The sequence below is a fragment of the Pseudochaenichthys georgianus genome, chromosome 5 (assembly GCF_902827115.2).
Source record: "Pseudochaenichthys georgianus chromosome 5, fPseGeo1.2, whole genome shotgun sequence".
NCBI classification, from domain to species: domain Eukaryota; kingdom Metazoa; phylum Chordata; class Actinopteri; order Perciformes; family Channichthyidae; genus Pseudochaenichthys; species Pseudochaenichthys georgianus.
The window spans coordinates 19,624,926-19,643,542 of record NC_047507.1 but is presented as its reverse complement, the minus strand read 5'-3'; the positions used below and the strand labels follow the sequence as shown (position 1 = coordinate 19,643,542).

Below are 18,617 nucleotides of genomic sequence, written 5' to 3'. Positions count from 1 at the left end.
CATAATGTTGAAGTTCTGCATCATGTGCTGCTTATATAAAGAGGATTTGGATTAAGAGTTTCTCTACTGCTCAAGTAACATATTTGTTCCTCTTCTCAGATAAACTGTAAGGGTAGTCGCAGCGTGCTCCACTTCTATCAGTGACTGCCATCGAGCATGAAGATAAGAACAGTCTGTACCCCTCTGCTTCAAACACCTCATGCATCTATGTTATGTTGGTATGAAAATGTGTTCTTTGATCATAGTCAGGAAAGTCTCACTGAGTATAGCTGAAATATTGTTCATCATTATGGGAAATTCCATCATGAATTGTAAATAAATCATTAGATTATAAAGTGTGTAACATTATCTGACCTTTTACCTGCAGCTTTGATCGATCAGCAGGCTTCACCTATTTCTGCTTCACTTAGGAATTTCCTACAATTCCCATGATGACTTTCCGATAAAACGTAATCAGACATCAAATCTGCAAGACTTTCAAAATGGATTGTTTTTGCTTTCGTCTGTCAGTGGAGAATGTTGAAATGATGTCCTCTCTGTTGGATTTCTTCTTACATGATTGTTAAAAGAGGAGCAACATTGTAGGGCTAAAATACGAGCAAATGATTTAGATTGTAGGTTCGTTTACTAATAATATCTGCTATTTCTGTGCTAGATATGTCTGTTTCTGTGCTAGATATGTCATACACTCATGATTGACCAGTTATCTAAAGCAATAAGAAGAATAGAGTTTTCTAACACTAAATAGACACAGGCATGCATGCATTGGTTTGGTTTTAAACAGTATAAAGGGATACATATTTCTCTTAAAAAATCTAAACATTATCTCAACCTAATTCACTTTTTAAAAATAAAACTCCAACTATGACACATTAAAGATTTCTAGGGTACAAACTGATGCATTTCATTATTGTATATAAATACTCTAAATAATAATAATTCACAACCCACTCAAGCTACCAATAACTGCGGGATAGATTTTCTCAATGTGACCCTAACAGACTCGATCAGTTTGTAGTATTGAAGGGCTCTTGAGATGCTAGCGCAGCGTTTTCTGTGAGGAATGGGAGAAGGTGCTTACGGTTGCGCTTGGTCTCATCGGCCTCATCCTCGTTGTCTGGGTCGATGTCCTCGGCCTGAGTGATCCAGTCCAAGTAACCCTTCAGATCCTCCTCCAGCTGCTGCTTCTCCCGTAGCTTCTGGAAGTCTCCCCGGGCTTTGGCTTTCTCTCTCTCCTTGGAAAACTCTCTGGGTTCGCAGAGGGACACACAGACCAAACAGGAACACATACAAAAGAGTGCATGAATGACCAAAACACACACAGGAAAAAATTATGTTTTTCAACATGCAATGGAACAGTATTCCTTCCTGAATTAATGAATATGCATTATTATGATATTTTCACTACATTGAATAAATATTATCTACATATTCACATACGTAAATCCCAGCTTTTAAATGCCTTGTGTGTTTGTTTTAACCCTAGCCACTGGAGGGAGTTGTACACCTTTGAAAGCGAACACAGCACTATATTTAGATCCCGACAGTACAGTAGTGTATTCTTCAGGCGAGCGTCTTAAATCATACAGAAAAGACAATTTAGGTGGACAGATGGTTTCAAGACACACAAAACATTTGCACAGCATCTGAATTAAAAGATTATATAAAACAAAGACCGTTGAAACTAAAATATGTGGGGATCCAGAAGACGGTGTGTAAATATATTCAGTGAATGTTGGGATATAGCATTACTGAGAGAAATATGTATTAAACTGTGATAATTTAAAAAAGCAAGGAAGCTGAAAAATAAATTATGCCAATCTAAATAAAGAGACTGCAAGTGTCTGTGTTGATGATTCTGTTAACCTTGTTGGATTTTAATTTTTTTGAAATCTGGGTTTTCAGGCTGGTCAACCATCCAGAGTTAATTCTACTGTAATACCCCACCCCCACTCCACAGAGCTGGGGAAGCAAACTGGGGTTTGAGAGAGCTTAGGAGCGCAGAGGGAGTGAAGGGCGAGGAATAAGATTAATTTCTCTCTCAGGAGGATGGGTGGGTTTGAGGACGGGGAGGGAGAGGAAACGCTCACTTTGCAGTTGCCGCGGAAAGGACGTGATTCTTTTTATGCCAACAGAGGTCAGAGAAGAACGCCTGAGAGAGAATATTCATTTATCTTGTGGTCTTAACACAGAATAGATAAATAAAGTATAATATCTTAATATTTGTGTATAAAGATTGTCAGGATCCTTACATCCCAAGACTCTGCAGCACAGCCTTACTTATTTATAGGCTAAAACTCAATAGTAAGCAGTGCCAGAGTGCACAACAAAACACTGCACACGCTTTGCACACTGCACTCCAAAACCACTGCACGAATGTCCTCTTACCCACTTAGCACACCTAACACAAGGTTTAACACGAAAAAGGATCCCAGTATGATCAGGGTAACAAAATAAACACAGGGTGTTCCGAAGCCGATGGCGTCATTGACCTACAGGAGCCAAAAGTAGGCGGTTAACAGACAGAAACACGAAGAGCAGAGACCCTCCAGCCTGACACCAGGCAGAAGGTCTCTGTTTGCAGAGAGAGGAAAGTGCTTACCCGCTCAACACACCCAAAACCAGGTTAAGAACGAAAAAGGAGCCGAAGATCACAAGACTGACAAAGTAAACCCATGGAAGCTCTAAGCCCATAGCATCGTTCATCTGGAGAAATAAGCATAGGCACAGAGGAAGGAGAGGAGTGGGAAGAGAGGAAGAAAAGAGTGAAACAAACTGTTAAAGGAAAACATAGAACAGCTTTTTCTTCAGATGAAGAAGAATAGAGATCATGCAGGAGTATTAAAAGTAGCAGGACAGCATGTTATTGTGAGTTGTTGAATGCATTCAATCTTTTATTCAATCAATCATATCAGAGTGATAAGAGCTGCCTCAAGACGTTTTCAGCAGCGTCACCATCACAATGTCAGTCACATGTTGGTTTGATGTGATCTGAAGCCGGCTGGCAGTCACATGATATTGGACTGGGAAGGCAGAGACTCACCCAGTACAGCACGTCCGTCCAGCCCTCCATGGTGATACACTGAAACACTGTGAGCATGGCAAACAGGAAGTTGTCAAAGTTGGTGATGCCTCCGTTTGGACCGTGCCAGCCTTCCCTGCACACGCTGCCGTTGATGGGGCATTGGCGCCCGTGCCCTGAGATCGCACATGGAGCTGGTTCCTCTTCTGCTATCGTGTCTATAGAACGAGAGCATCATCAGAATTGTGGGGAATTACTGGTTTTTAAATATTTGATTATTTTAAACAGGGGTCTCACACAGTATTTGGAGTAATCAAACAACTTTCTAGCAAGACTGTAAAATTAGCAGATATATATGAGATGTGTAAAGTAGAAGGTGTACTCATCAAGAGGGCTTACCCACACCAGGAATAAAGCAGGTTGCGTGCATTTTACCGATGAAAAGCTCCAGGCCGATAATAGCATAGATGATGATGACAAACAAGACCAGGAGGGCAATGTGGAGCAGAGGGACCATGGCTTTAATGATGGAGTTCAATACCACCTGTAAACCTAAGCAAGGCAGAAAAAGAGACATTTTATATGGAGCTTGGCTGGACTTTGCACAGTAATACAATCCAGCTGCTTCTACTTTCTACCACTCTCTATCCCTGCGATTACTGCAAATACAATCATGATGGTCTACATTTCAAAATATGAAATCTACATTTTGTACACAACATTCACCATTAAATATGCAGTGGTGGAAAAGTATTCAGATCTGTTACTTGAGTAAAAGTACTAATGGCACATTACGATGAAATACTCCACCCAAAGTAAACGCCCTGCATTCAAAACCATCTCCATCCGGACTAATAATATATAAACCTTAAACTCACTATTAAAAAAGGACTATCTATCAATGGCTAGGATCATTAAACAATATGAACAAAAAATAGGTGGTAAACTGTATGTGTTGGGTAAGAGTTGTCTGTGTGTGGGTTCAGCTCAGTACTCACTGGGAACTCCTGAGACCAGCCGCAGGGGTCGCAGCACACGAAAGGCTCGAAGGGCTTTAACATCGAATCCACCTCCAGGTTTTCCTGCGTGACCATGCCCTGACGGATGGTTAATTTCTCCTTCTAATTCGACTTCTACCTTGTCTTCTTTGGTCAAAAGCTCCAAGACAACACTGAAGAGTCTGTGAGAACACAAAAACGTCACACTATGAGTCTGCTGAGGAAAACATGCTGTATGACATACTATTAATCGATAATTAGTTTACACACAGAAAATTAATCGGCAACTACTTTGTCATGGTCCAGTGATGGGTTGTCAATGGTGAACGACATGAATTCATAATACATCCTTCATTACTTTAAGATTTGCACCCTTATTATAAAGAATTACCAATGCTTTGTCATACATACTGTAAGCCCAAGCACTGTACAGAAAACAGACTGTTTTGTATCATCCATAATCACACATTCAATCATTTCCATTACAAATGATTAATTAATACAACTTTTTATTCATACTTAGTTACTTTACATTTACTTCCTTAACTAATTGTATTAACTGTAACATATTGTATCTCATGACACAGCTAATAAATTGTGGTTAGCTTAAGAACTGATAAATCAAGGTTTTAGCGTGGTAACCTAATTACTGAATCAACCAATAGGAAGTTCTCTCGCACATAATATATTGTAATTCTGGGACTCTATAATACCATAGGCTGAAAACATTTACAAAACCTTCTGAAACATCTGAAGCTTAAATTAATTCCTGGCTGAGAGGGTTTTAATTGAATTGTGGATACCAAAGCATAATTTAGCTGTGAAACTATAATGTAGCATGTGTCATCAGTTTACTTTACAGCCACCCACAAACCATACTGATATCACCAGGATGCATTTGAGTTTACAAGAGTGCTACAGCGGAGAAAGCTGAATACAATGCACTGATAATGTTAATAAATAGTATATAAAATGGGAAGTTAACACTGTAGCAGTAGCTTCCACATATTCATAGTGTTTGTAAAAAACGTTTTGTTTCAATATAAAGTCATGGCTGATGCTGAAAGTGCATTACAGCAGTATTTGACCCCTTTTGTCTCAATATCTCTGCCAATTAAAGTATAAAGACGGCAGAAGAATGTTTTCAAAAGTGGCCTAAAAAGGGAAATCAGCAGTGAAAAAACCATTAAAGAGGTCACTGCATCACAGTCAGTCAGACATTCCTCACCTAGCCAAGAGGGGAAATCATCTGGACACATCACATCAAAGCTGCACTAAAGGCAGTGAATGGAGCTGCCGATGGGAAGGAGTTCTGAGGGCCTGTGAGCGCAGTCTGCTCAGACTTATGTTGAACTGAGTCACAGCTGCAAAACTGCCCATGTGCCACCGGGGTATCATTACTCATCCAGTCATGTTCAAAGGAAAACATATCGACACCTTTTACCTCCTTTTTACTCCTCCTACTCCTAAGGAGATCCAGCCTCATGAATGTAATGCTTTTTTACAAGGTTAACAAAGTGTATCCTCAAATCAAGTGGATTAAACCCGTTAACATTAGTTTCTTCTATTTTAGGCATCCAATGGTTCAAAATTAATTAATTTCTGTTTAAAAATAACTGCTAATTGATTTTAAAATGCTATGCAGAAAATAATGAAAACACTTGAAAAACTATACATCCTTCTCTTTTTTACTCATGGTTCTGAGTACATTGTGAAACAAAAAAACACATATTTGTACATTGAAAATCGATACAATTTAAACACATTCATCACTGCACAACATTAGTGTTCAAAGTTGTTGGCGCTATTTTCTTTTTGTTTTGGTCTCCACCGACTCCTTTGAGAAATGTAGAGTACGTCTCTTTAGCTGCTAACTGCTACACTAGGTACTGTATGTGTCAAGATCTGTCTTTATTGCATTTTGTCTTGTCTTTTTCCGTCTTTTGTTTCAGGTTTTATTTTGAAAGGTCTTCACCTCCTGTCTTGCCTGTTTCTGTCTGTGTTGTGTTTTGTCTTGTCTAGATCTGTTTTTGTTTTTCTGTCTGCGTTGTGTCTTGTCTAGATCTGTCTTTGGTTTTCTGTCTCCATTGTGTTTTGTCTTTAGATCTGTCTGTGGTTCCCTGTCGTTAGTTTCCCTGGTGTGTCTTATTACCCGATTGTGTTCACCTGGTGTCCCTGTGTTTTCTCCTCCCTCCTCACCTGTGTCTTGTTTGCATGATTAGTCTTGTGTGTATTTAAGTTCTGGTTTTTCTGTCTGTCTTTGTTGGTTCGTCTTGTGTTATGACGTGGTCTTCGGTGAGTGTTCTGTTCTGTCTTCGTTTATAGTTTAGCCTTGAAATAAAGGAGTTATTTTTGACACTTGAATCTGCATTTGGGTCCTGCTTCCTGCACACACCGTAACAGTATGTTCACCAGCTGTCAGGAAGAGCAGATTTGAACAAACCTTCTACTGTATAAAGGTTAGTTGGAGTACCATATCAGTACATACAGTAATTAATTATTAATGAAAAAGTAACATTTAGTTTAGTTTAAGAGCTTTAAATACATTGGAATGATACAAGTAAAGAAAAATCGTAACTCATAATTACTCACCTCCACTAATCTACCCTCAAAATGAAAAATGTCACTTTTGTAAGTTCAATTCAATACATATTTGTTTTCATGACCTTACTGTTACTATTTGTTTTGTTGCAGAGCCATTTTATATTTCTTACACCCACTTTATTATACATGTAATACAAAAATCGTTTTAATAAATCTTTCCACTTGGGAATGGCTCTTTTCTTGATTAAAAGTAAAAGGCTTTTTATCGTAACATCAGACCTTACATGTATTATCTATCTTGCATTTAAACATATTTCTCTCTAACGAGCATTATAAAAAAAACTGCATTCAAGCCCTAGTAAAAGCACAGCTGAAACTCCAACCCCTCTCTCCTTAGGCTGAATGTAGGCTGAACCTTGACACATTTATAAAGCCATATTGATAAAGCTATATTTGAATACTGGCAGTATTATTCCAGTGTGTCATTTCAGTGATTTAGCTGCAGCGGTCGATCTCCATAGCAGACGTCTTTGCATTTGACTGCATGGCAGCTCAGCCCTGCATGCTGCATACAGACAGAGATTTGACCCAGCTACCCACTGGACTGTGTGTAGGAGAGGAGAGAGAGGAAGGAAGATAGAGGAGAAAAAAAGAGCCGCTGCGATAAGGATGAAGATAACGAGAGCAGAGTGTGCACGGGATAAGGAAGAGGGGGGGGATTGAGGTGGGTAAGTGTAAAGCATGACGTTCAAGATCAAAATGGAAGGGGGAAGTATAAGAAAGAGCTGCAGTGACAACGCAAAGCAGGATGGGAGAGTGGGAGAAGAGAGGAGAGGGAGTGTTGGAGAAGAGATGAAGTATGGAGAGATGGTGACTCACTCCAGTGGTGGTAAAGCTCTGATTTATTCTCTCTGTATGTTCTGGGTCATACACTGTGGGTGTATGAGGGTCTCTGTTAGCACTTGGTCGCTTGGAACAGAGGCTTAAGCAACTTTCACTTTAATACTGACTGCCTCTCTCAGAAACACTGTCAACGGCAGCTGTCAAACTGAGATCAATGTGCAAATCACAAAACCTCATGATTTACGACACATTGTTCAGCTGGCTTGATGCCAAATGAAGCAGGAACTAGTTTTAATCAAATACATTGTTTACTTTCAAATTAAGTATATTGAAATATCTAAACTCGATGACTTACCCTATGACGACAATGACGAAATCCAGCATGTTCCAACCGTTTCTTACGTAAGCGTTTTGGTGCATCACCAAACCATAAGCGATAATCTTCAGAAAGGTCTCAATTGTGAAAATGATGAGGAAGGCATACTCGACTGTTTCCTGCAGACACACAAAAAATAGAAGAATAGATTTTTTTATAGGAACTACATATGATGGATTATCATGAAAAAACATGAGCATGGCATTAATAACACACGCAGGAACAAACACTGAGGCACAAATACAGCAGCATACAGACACAAACATATACAAAACTGTGGTGTAAACATTTAAATCCAGCTCTGTAGTATTCATGAATGTACCGAAAGAGAAAAGACAAAGCAACTTTACAAACGGGAGTGAAAAATGTGCAAAATAATGCTGTTAATTGTGTGCCGTTATCTAAAACATTACCCGTTTGTTCAATCCGTAACACAATGTGATATTGACATAGCATTTGAATGTATCAAACCGAACCAAAGAAGAGTTGCATGTTGTTTCCCAAATGCCAGTCACTCACATGGCTGCAATGAGGAAAGCTTCAACACATATGGTATTTAGTGGAAGAGCTATGAAGCAGGCTGAGCCCAAGAAAAGGAGGATGGCTGGTTTTACGAGAGATTTACATTTCAAAGTACAATCAATTCTAAAAGAGAAAACATAACTGTTTAACCAGAGCAGCCAAATCTCACCTTGTCTCGACCTCATTCTGATCTGATTCAATTCTCACACTTTCCGAGACTGTCTCAGCAAATATTCACAGAAGACTTTAATAGCCATGACAAGAAGAGAAACCTTCAGTTACACGATAATATTTCAAGCCAGGAAAGAAAGGGAGGAACATCAGTGTTTTTTTGTTTAGTGTTTTAACCTCCATATTACAATGAAGCTGTTTCGCCTTTTGGGTCAATTAATTTGTTTGGCTATTGAACAGACCACAAAGAAAAAAGTGGCATACAGCTGACCACTGATACACATGTACTCTTTGAGCCTGCACAGTTATGTTTCTTTGGTTTAAGCTTGGGAGATTTATTAAAAATATCCTAGAAAAGGTAAAAGATGCTTGGCTTTGCATAGGCCTTGTCAGACGGTTATCTTTTGCAACTCAAAATTGTAGAATAACCAAAAGAAAAAGCACAAATAGGACTATGGTTAAGAACAGTGATTCACTAAACTGAACATCCGGTCAAAAATCTCTCTCCCTGTATGGATGTACCCGAGAGAATAGAAGAAAACAAGGTCAAACACACTTTTGTTTTTAGACAGTATGTACTGGAACCAGTGATGTAACTCAACATTACGCCTCTCTGCGGTTGTTTCAAAGACAGAGAACACGAGAACATAAAGCCATCAGGTTGAGGTCGATTAGGAGTGTGGCTTACTACAGAGGCACACGTTGCTGGATAAAGGGGGGGTGTGCATGTTAGTGCACAGGGATGTGTGAGAGGTTGATGGTGGACACGCCACAGGGTGACTTGTCTTATTCAGGACAGTCCTGGGACCTCCCTGGAGATATGAAACCAGAGAGAGGCATCCTTTATGCATGAGACAGGTCAACGTAAACTCTGCACGCAAGCTGGTATACGTCTCTCAATACAAACTGCCATTTGACTTTTAACATGGGAAGAGCAAGGGTTCTTATTATACACACACAAATATACAATATATATATAAATACAACTTCTTCCACTTAAGAGAGTCCTTAATCCGTGTATTCTCTGCAGACACCATCAACGCTTTGGGCTGCGGGTCTCGTTTTCCCAACAGTTTACTGAGGATTGTGTGAAGCACTTAGTCCAGAATAGGAGACACGAGCCTCTTTGTTACTGAAGTAAAAGGTTGAGTTAAGCTTGTGGCTGCTGCCTCTGTGCCGGAGCATGCTTAGGCCTCAGGGAGCACAGAGAACAGAAAGATGCATACCAACGGGGATGGAAAGGAAGTGACGGAGAGAAATGTGAACAATGAGAAGTATTTCTTGAACAAAAAGGACCAAACAGCTGCTGCAGGAAACGGTTGGTACAAATGAGGATTCATTTAGGCGGTAATAAGTCCAAAAATAAACTACAATTATTGAGCCTTTTCTTCGCCTGCCAAAGATCTTAAGAATTAAGATCTTTCTTTCTCGTGTTTGGTCAGTAATTGAGTAATAATTGAGCAAATATGGAAAGCAGAAATTCGTTGTCAGAACAGATTTAGCTTTCCAAGCCACAATTCATTTATACAAATGGCCACTTCCTGGTTCGAGAAAGCATGTTTAATATAATAGCAACTGATAACCATTCCCTCTCAATTAACCAGCAATGTATTCAATCATCAGCATGTTAAACTGCAAGCAGAAAAAGAACGAGGGAGAGCCACAGAAAGAGAAAGAGTGAACAACGAAGCCTTTGGGAATGACCATAAATATCTATGACTCATCCCAGTTTATTTGTGCTGAAAAGAGACTTACAGTAGTATATTCTCTTTTCTCATACAGTATATGAAACAATAAGCAGTTTATGTGTTTACAGCCACTTGCTTATATTCTGTATACACAAACAACATGATACAACAAGCGCTCACACAGGCAGTCCTTCAGTATACAGCACATGCTTATGTACTAAAATGCATGCTAACAGCACATTATAAATTCATGCAGAGCAGGAAACAACACGCCATTATACATGTCCGTCCTCAACACCCACAGCACTGCAGACCCTCCCCTGCCACAGGGAGACATTCTTGTGTTCATGCACATCTCAGTTCATCTCACACACTCACATCACCATAGGACAAAGGAGGCTAACCCGCTCAACCATGCATTCTTCTACATAACTGCCCATATGACTGAGCCATGCGGACATAAGCATTGTAAACCTATTAAGAATTCAGATGGGCCTGTGTGCAATGCCCATGAGGCTCCGTTTATCTTCTTCCAGACTATACACACAAAGCACCAATTACATGTTGTGCACACTAATAAACAGTGTAAATGGCGTCATGAAAAAAAAGAGACCTTTTTATTTTTCATCTACATAAGTCTGGTTATACGGCAGCCTCCTGTGATACACGAAAACTAATCACAGTGTTGAATATTTTGAATTCAAGATATGTATTAAAAATACATTAAACATGAAACACTGTCCATAATGTTCATTATTGCTTCCTAACCAGATACTGTATGTCCCGTTCGTTTATATCAGCCAGGTCAATGTAATCTATACAACACAGAGTTATTTTATGTACAGAAAAGACTAAAATAATCAAATTAAAATATTCAGATTGTGCTTAAAAAACAAAACACATGTTAAAAATGTAAAATAGGTAGGACAGTAAGTCATGACAACATTTAAAAGAGGCCTGCAGCCATTAAATATATATCTCATTAAGGGCACGACAGTGAATTGGAAAATGATTTTTTTTTGCAGTGAGTTAATGTGAATAATGCCAATACAGTAATACAGTATATTAGTTGGGGCTGCAACTAGACTATTTTCATTATTGAGTATTTTGTAAATAATATTTCTATTCTATAAATGTCAGTGAAAGATGTTTATTGCAATTTTACAAAGCACTAACTGATGTAATTCTAGTTTACTGCAATCCAACAGTCCAAACCAAAAACAGAGCAGTTCAGAGCAGATGACAAATCTGAAGCTGGAAAGCAGATCATTTCTGTAATTTCTTAAAATAAATGTCTCAAAGTTTTAATGTGAAATTCAATACATTAAACTAATTGCTGCAGCTCTAATTTATGCTAACAAATGCATTCTGCAGCCAGTAACATGTATTTCTTATTTTCTTATTCCATGATCACCTGAGTGTTACTACATGTGCGTGTATGAAAAGCCACATCTGAGCGTGTGGTGGCGAGGCCATATTCCCATGAGTCACAGTGACATCATGCATGTTTGATATCTGTGTGCGACCAGAGCGCTTACAAGCAGAGCAAACACAACAAACTACGAGCTATAATACCAATGTCAACACAAACCATATATAGTGCAGCGGAGAGTCCACACAGTCAGCACATACAACCAACACACAGAGAGACCATGATGTGCACTGTGCAGCTGGCAGCCACGGGACAGTTTGAGAGCAGACCTCAGAGTACCACAGAAACGTTATAATGTCATTTTGGATCTGATCCTGCACACAATAAGCAGACGTATATTCTGTAGGACTTTCCACATCATTCTCCCTCCCCATGTGCTCTCATTTCCTCGCTAACTCTCTTTCCTTCCCCTGTCTGTGGAGATCAGTCAGTGCCATCCAGCCACACCAGGCATTTAGTGCTTCTTCACCGCCTACTCCTGCAGGTTTGCACAGTAAATACATGTGTTTGAGTGTGCAGGCTATGTTGGGATGCATGTTTATGTGTGTGTTATGCATGTGGTTCGTGTTAATCTTAAGGCCTGTGACATTACCATAACAGCTGATCCTACTTTCAAGAATTTGACATTTTATTACCGTTTGTATATCATTTCCTGGTAGTTCTTAACAGGAAATAGACTGATTATGCATGTCTCTACATTGAATTTCATTGTTCAATTTTCAAATATTTTAAACTGCTGACTAAATTCAATAATAAAAGATCAAAAGAGCAGCAAAATGTCTTGAAATCCAGCAATTACATGACAAAATAAAATGTGATATACCTCATCTGTTCTAATGTCATGATGATCCACGTGTTTATATATATATAAATGTATATCTACATACACGTGTATTTGTGGGTGGTATGTGAAGTATTGTGGGGGTGGGCAGGAGTAGTGTGAGGATGTGGATGTCACACTGCCAAGAAAAACACTACATGTGCAGGTCATCTTAAGTATACACACACTACCAGTATATTCACAAAGAAAGAAGACATCACACTGAATATTTCTTGCATAAGCTCTGTGATGTATTGCTAAGTTTGGCCCTATAAGTAACACAATCTACACAATTGATGTAGTTGTAGAATCAAAATGTTCTCAGTTAGAAAAATGCTGCAGCTTTATTACTACATTAAACATATTTTAAAGCAACCTGTGCAGAGAAGCCAATATCATTCAATCTGCTGAGGTCATGTGACTGTAGTGAAGAGAAGAGGGAGGTAATGGAACTGAAACCTGAATGCATCACCTCGGGGGGAATAAAGCTTTCTCATGAATTTCCATTTCAGTCAAGCTTACACACTATTTTCTCTATTACAAATATGGACACACACACATAAACACACACACTTTATGTAAGGAGGACAATATGATATATAGAGTAACTGGCATGAAAACCAAATCAAAACTCAGGAAATTGAAGTAAGATCCCAGAAGACAAAGTTCAGCTCTTCAGCTCAACGCTGCACGTCAACCAATCAGCTCGGCTCTTCACTTTTATTGAAATTCCTCCCTTGTAGCTTTTGGCTCAAGCTTGCATTGAACAAGACTTTGCTTAAGTCATTATGCTTACACAAAAAAATATTGGATTGCTGACTCAATGCATTACATTCAGTATCTGTGTTATTATAATATCCGCATGCCATGATAAGGAAAGGAAGATAACTGTAGCTAACATGTACCTCCACTGCTATATTTGGGTTTGCAGGTTTTCTTTATTGTCTCTTCAACAACTCTTCTCATTATGATTTGGTGTCATACTCAGTTATCATGCCTCGCATTTTAAATTCATTGCTCTCACTCTGTCGACTTCAGTCTCCCTCACATACACAGATTGGAGAAGTTTGCAAAGTAAAAAAAAAATATATATATATTTGGTTCATAGAAATCGTCTGTGATTCTCCTTTAAGAAGGCCCATTTGACGCACATGCTCTGCTGTTGTACTTAATCATGGCTGCACTTTCACGCTGTATCCACATGAAGCTAACACCGCTCTCATTTCCTCTTTGCTCTCTCTTGCACAGTCTCTTACACACACACGTGCACATGCAGAAATACACATTCAAGATAACAAGCAGGGACAGTGCTAGTGTGAGCGCCAAATGAGCAGTTACATTAAGTGACTAAACACATACTACTACCATCATCTCTATGGGAGTCCACAGTCCAGACGTTGCTCATTGTGCCAGCCATTACACACACACACACACACACACACACACACACACACACACACACACACACACACACACACACACACACACACACACACACACACACACACACACACACACACACACACACACACACACACACACACACACACACACACACACACACACACACACACACACACACACACACACACACACACACACACACACACACACACACACACACACACACACACACACTTTCCAATGCTGCACACAGACCCGCATGCAGGGTTCCAGGTAGTGTGTATGAAATGCCTACATACACACTCCTGACGTTCTAGATGCACATTAGCTAATGTGAAAAGACGTCTGAGCTGAATTACCACTAAACCTAATGACTGTTTCACGTCAGGATCAGATGAAGAGCAGAGAGGAAGATGAGAGGCCAGGAACTGCACAGGGATGGTTTCAGCAGGACTGATTCTCCATACTTTATTTCCTTACCATCCTTTGTTAGTCTCTTGTCATAATAAATGGATCTCACAGTCTATGGACGGAGCTACTTTTTTGTCTGACCGGTTTGATGGTATTGATACTCTTAATCCCTTATCATACTGTTTTTCATCAATATATTATAGGTCTCAGATATATACAAAACATGTCTCTGAAGTGTTTGGCTCCAAATACCAAACAGATCATGCATTGGAGAGTCCCATAAACCCCTCTGTTTCAGCCCTGTTTCAAAAGTGCTGATTCTGTATATGTAGCTTTAAATGCAAATGAACATGAGCATGATTTGGAAAAGAAAAACAAGAGACACTTGTTTCACACAAATGTCCAAAGTTAAAGGTATTGTACACATCACCTTGAAATTCAGGTGGTTAGGCTTAGGTTACAGATGTAAGTAGACCAGTGGCGTCACTACCAAGGGACTGTACTTAAGGAACTTTACCCCGAATAATGAAAACACATTTTTTAGAAAGTCACTGATTTTTACTGCAAAACCCACACACATACCACCAACTGCTTCATTCGTCACCCACATACAAATGTACAATATTCTTTACACGCGCAGCCACAACATTGGCACATAAAGCACATTCCATGGAAATGCATGTCATCAACTCCCAGAGCGTAGACTAGAACCACAGGCTACGATTACTACATCAAAACAAAGAATGTAGCAATCAGCAACATCAGTGGCTAAAGGATTTTATATCATGTTTGCTATAAGGCGATTCAAAACAAGAGAATAACAAATACAAAGTGTGCATGTATAGTACGTGTGCAAAATGGGGAACCTAATCTGCATCTTTCAAATTGTTTGAAAAAGTAACATGAAGGAAATCATTGATGCACCTACAGTATTATCAGATAAGACAGAAGACTTCACAGTATGGTGCCTCTGATAATCTATGACATATGAAGCTTAGCGCAAGTTCAACCAGGAAGACCGTCTTTCTCATTCGTGTTTACGTTATTACTCTCTCTCCTCTCAATAAGTGACAGGGGGCGTCACATTCAGTCTAACCAATCACTTCGCTCTATTTCCAAGAGCCTATCATAGTGCTCTGTCAAACCTTTGTAATCTGCTCTTTCCCCCTCTGACAGCTGTCATTTCAGGTGACTCGACACAACCCTCCTCCACCCCTTTTCCCCTCCCGTCCCTCTGAATCCAGGTTCAAGCTAAACCGCTCCTCTTCAGACCGACCCCAACTATCCATTCACCACCACCAGTGTCTAGACCCCAGGGGGTTTCATCGGATCGGTTCTACCCTCCCGAATGATACTTCCTGCACAACAGGGCCTAAATCGCCAAAATTACCATTACATTCATTTGTTCATCTGTGCAATAAATATGCATCACTCAAAACCGTATGTATTTGCATCGTAGTTGCTCATTTTGTAGTACACACAGTATGTGAATTTCACACCTACAGTATAACATATATATATATATATATATATAACAACACTTTACTTTAGCGTGGCATTTGTCTTGTCGTGTAACAGGCCTGAGAGTTCATTGAAGCTGCTGTTAAATAGTGAATGAGTGAACTGACTGTCGATGTAAGTTTTAGGAGGTGAATGCAGATAGATCCATGTGATTAGTTAAACTGCAGTGCATTTGAACCAGATTGGAACTGCTGACTGCTGACCTAGATGGAGCTGATAAACTATAGCGTAGTATTCATTTAAAATAAAAATACAGCTATTCTCCTAAAGCTAAGAGCAATTGTATGTTAAATGGGCTTTTAATGTATCTCGCAAGAACAGGAATACCTTTCATGTTGCACTATGGCATCAGGCAAGTGTAACTTTTGAGGATAAAACTGTGGTTTAAACTTTAGGACTTGATGTTTAAAAAAGACTTACTACTCAACATAGTTTCGTTCTGTTGAATCCATTGATCTTTCACTTGCACAAAGCATTTAGTAAAACTGCAAGATAATCAAGTCGTAAAATGAGTGTAACATATTTGTACAAAACCTGCCATCTCAATTAAAGATGACATTAGAAAATATGTGCTGTCTGGTTGTGTGTCACAGTATAAAACACAATAACACTACATTCAATTACTGGGGGATGTAACTGTCATTATTCTAAACAAGCTGCACTTGTTAATCTTAAACAGGGGGGACAGTTGTTTACAATGACCAACTCCGACCCCATCACCTCTTCTTGTCTCAACCACTTGAGCTAGTTGTTGCAGCAAATGTAGCAAAAGAATATCCTTTTTTATTTTAAATGTAGGAAAGCTGTCATAGTATGAAAAACATGCCACCATGCAAACAATCTGAGTATAAAAGATGTCTTGTAACAACCAATATCATAGCACTACCTTTTGTGCAATCTGAGCCAAATGTCTACACGCTTAGTCATTAGCATTCAATCATATTTAAAGAATATGTATCAAAGTGATTCATGAATTTAAAAAATCCTGAAGTGTTAAAGCATCCTAATGTGAAACAGATTAAAGCTGTGCATTCTCTGCTGGTTTCCAAATGACCTCTGAATTGGTTTGTGGAAGGACATTTTTGGCTTTACATGCTTGTGTCCTTTTGTCCCCAGTAAAATAAATAGCACTGCGGCTCCAGAGTTATGCAATTACTGTGGTATGGGCAAACATTTCATGATACCGTACGCAATTCGCTGTGTTGCCTTCAGAAGGATGAATCATATTCTTCACGAAAAGGTCATTGTTTTGCTCAGCTACCTTCAGCAGCAGGAGCTGCCCGGGGTGTTGAGTCTCAGATAGATAAGTCAAAAGTGACCTTAAAGTGAAGGCAGACTTTTGTCTGTCCCCTAGACAAGGTGGGTGCAGAGGAGACACAGTCACATGCAGAATGGGCTGTGTGTCTTATGACTAAACAAATGAAGAGCAAGAAAGGAGAAAGCTTAGCAGGAGAATATTGGGGAAGTTACTGAGTTCCGGACAGGGTTTGTTTTCTTACGTGCCTGTGTGTGAGCTCGCTACATCCTGTTACTCACTTGTGCCTCCTGGTGTTAGCAGGACCCCAATCTTTTGCCCTGTGTTCAGCCCGAGGAGGAAATTGCTTTCTATTTATAATGAGCTGCTGCATTTAACCAAGCCTTACTAACAAGACGAGCAGACTCATGCTATTTAGGCCTCTGTGACTTTGCAGCATTGCACATCCTAACCCAACGCATCTCTGCAGCACATATAGACTCAATGTGGACAGTGTAGCACAAGCAGAGGAACAGATAATAATAATAATAATATATTAATTTTCTATAGCGCTTTTCTGAACCCAAAGACGCTTTACATTTGGGAGGGAGGGTAGACAAACAAAACAAAAACAAAGACAAAACCAAAAATAAACAAAACACAACAGAAAAGCAGGTGGAGCTGATGCCGTAGAGGAGGGAGTTGCAATAGTCAAGGCGGGAGGAGATGAAGGCGTGAACGAGTCGCTCAGCTGCAGGGCGGGTGAGAGAGGGACGGAGTTTGGCAATATTGCGGAGGTGGAAAAATGAGATTTTTACAACATGACGGATGTGGGGCTCGAGGGAGAGGGTGGGGTCAAATATCACGCCACGGTTGCGTGCCTGGGTGGAGGGGGAAACAGGGGTGCCGTCAATGGTGACTGTCAGGTTGGGGGTTTTGCTGAGGGTGGATTTGGATCCGATGAGGAGGAGTTCAGTTTTACTGCTGTTGAGTTTGAGGAAGTTGTGTTGCATCCAGGATTTTATTGCAGTCAGACAGGATTCGATGTGGGTGAGGGGGGGGGTTGTTGGGGGATTTGGTGCTGAGGTAAATCTGGGTGTCGTCGGCATAGCAGTGAAAGTCCAGGTTGTATTGGCGGAGAATCTGACCAAGGGGGGATGCAGTAGTTAAGGTTAAATGAGAACGCACTAAGTAAACCGTCTACATATCCATGAGTCTAGAAGTCAGCTCGTCTGTTTCAAGGTTTCTGTTTCTCTTGGTGCTGAAAGTTACACCACTTCTGAATGTGTTACTCAGTGAAAAGCAGTTGAGCTCTGCAGCATTGTGATATAATGTGATCCTTGCTTTACACATCAGGCCTCTCAGCACCCCACCTCAGGTTTCATATCAGTCCTCAGCCCACCTGTGAGGCTGTGGAGCAGAGCGGTGTGAGATGGCAATCTTCCCGACAGCCTTACCTGCTGGCTGCTTTTGCAAAACTAGCTCAGCACTTTTGCCTGTAGTGCTCCTCCACACTGTGAGTTCTGTAGAACAACTAAGGCCAAGCTGGCACACCTGCCTGACAAAGTATTCTATTGTTCAGCCTCTGCTGAAAAGGGAAATATTGCATTATTCACTCTCTGGTATCTGAT

At 39.9% G+C, this 18,617-nt stretch overlaps 1 protein-coding gene across 2 annotated transcripts in view; it reads right to left on the bottom strand.

The window, feature by feature from the left end:
• cacna1da (calcium channel, voltage-dependent, L type, alpha 1D subunit, a) overlaps nt 1–18,617 on the bottom strand; it is a 68,341-nt gene that overhangs the window by 42,389 nt on the left and 7,335 nt on the right. For both annotated transcript variants that reach the window (XM_034082617.2, XM_071203137.1), the window contains exons 4-9: nt 7,763–7,902; nt 4,021–4,202; nt 3,422–3,574; nt 3,044–3,240; nt 2,603–2,706; nt 1,082–1,248 (exon numbers count right to left, since the gene is read on the bottom strand). In XM_034082617.2, the coding sequence (XP_033938508.2) occupies nt 1,082–1,248; nt 2,603–2,706; nt 3,044–3,240; nt 3,422–3,574; nt 4,021–4,202; nt 7,763–7,902 (943 nt within the window). The remainder of the gene's footprint in view (nt 1–1,081; nt 1,249–2,602; nt 2,707–3,043; nt 3,241–3,421; nt 3,575–4,020; nt 4,203–7,762; nt 7,903–18,617) is intronic.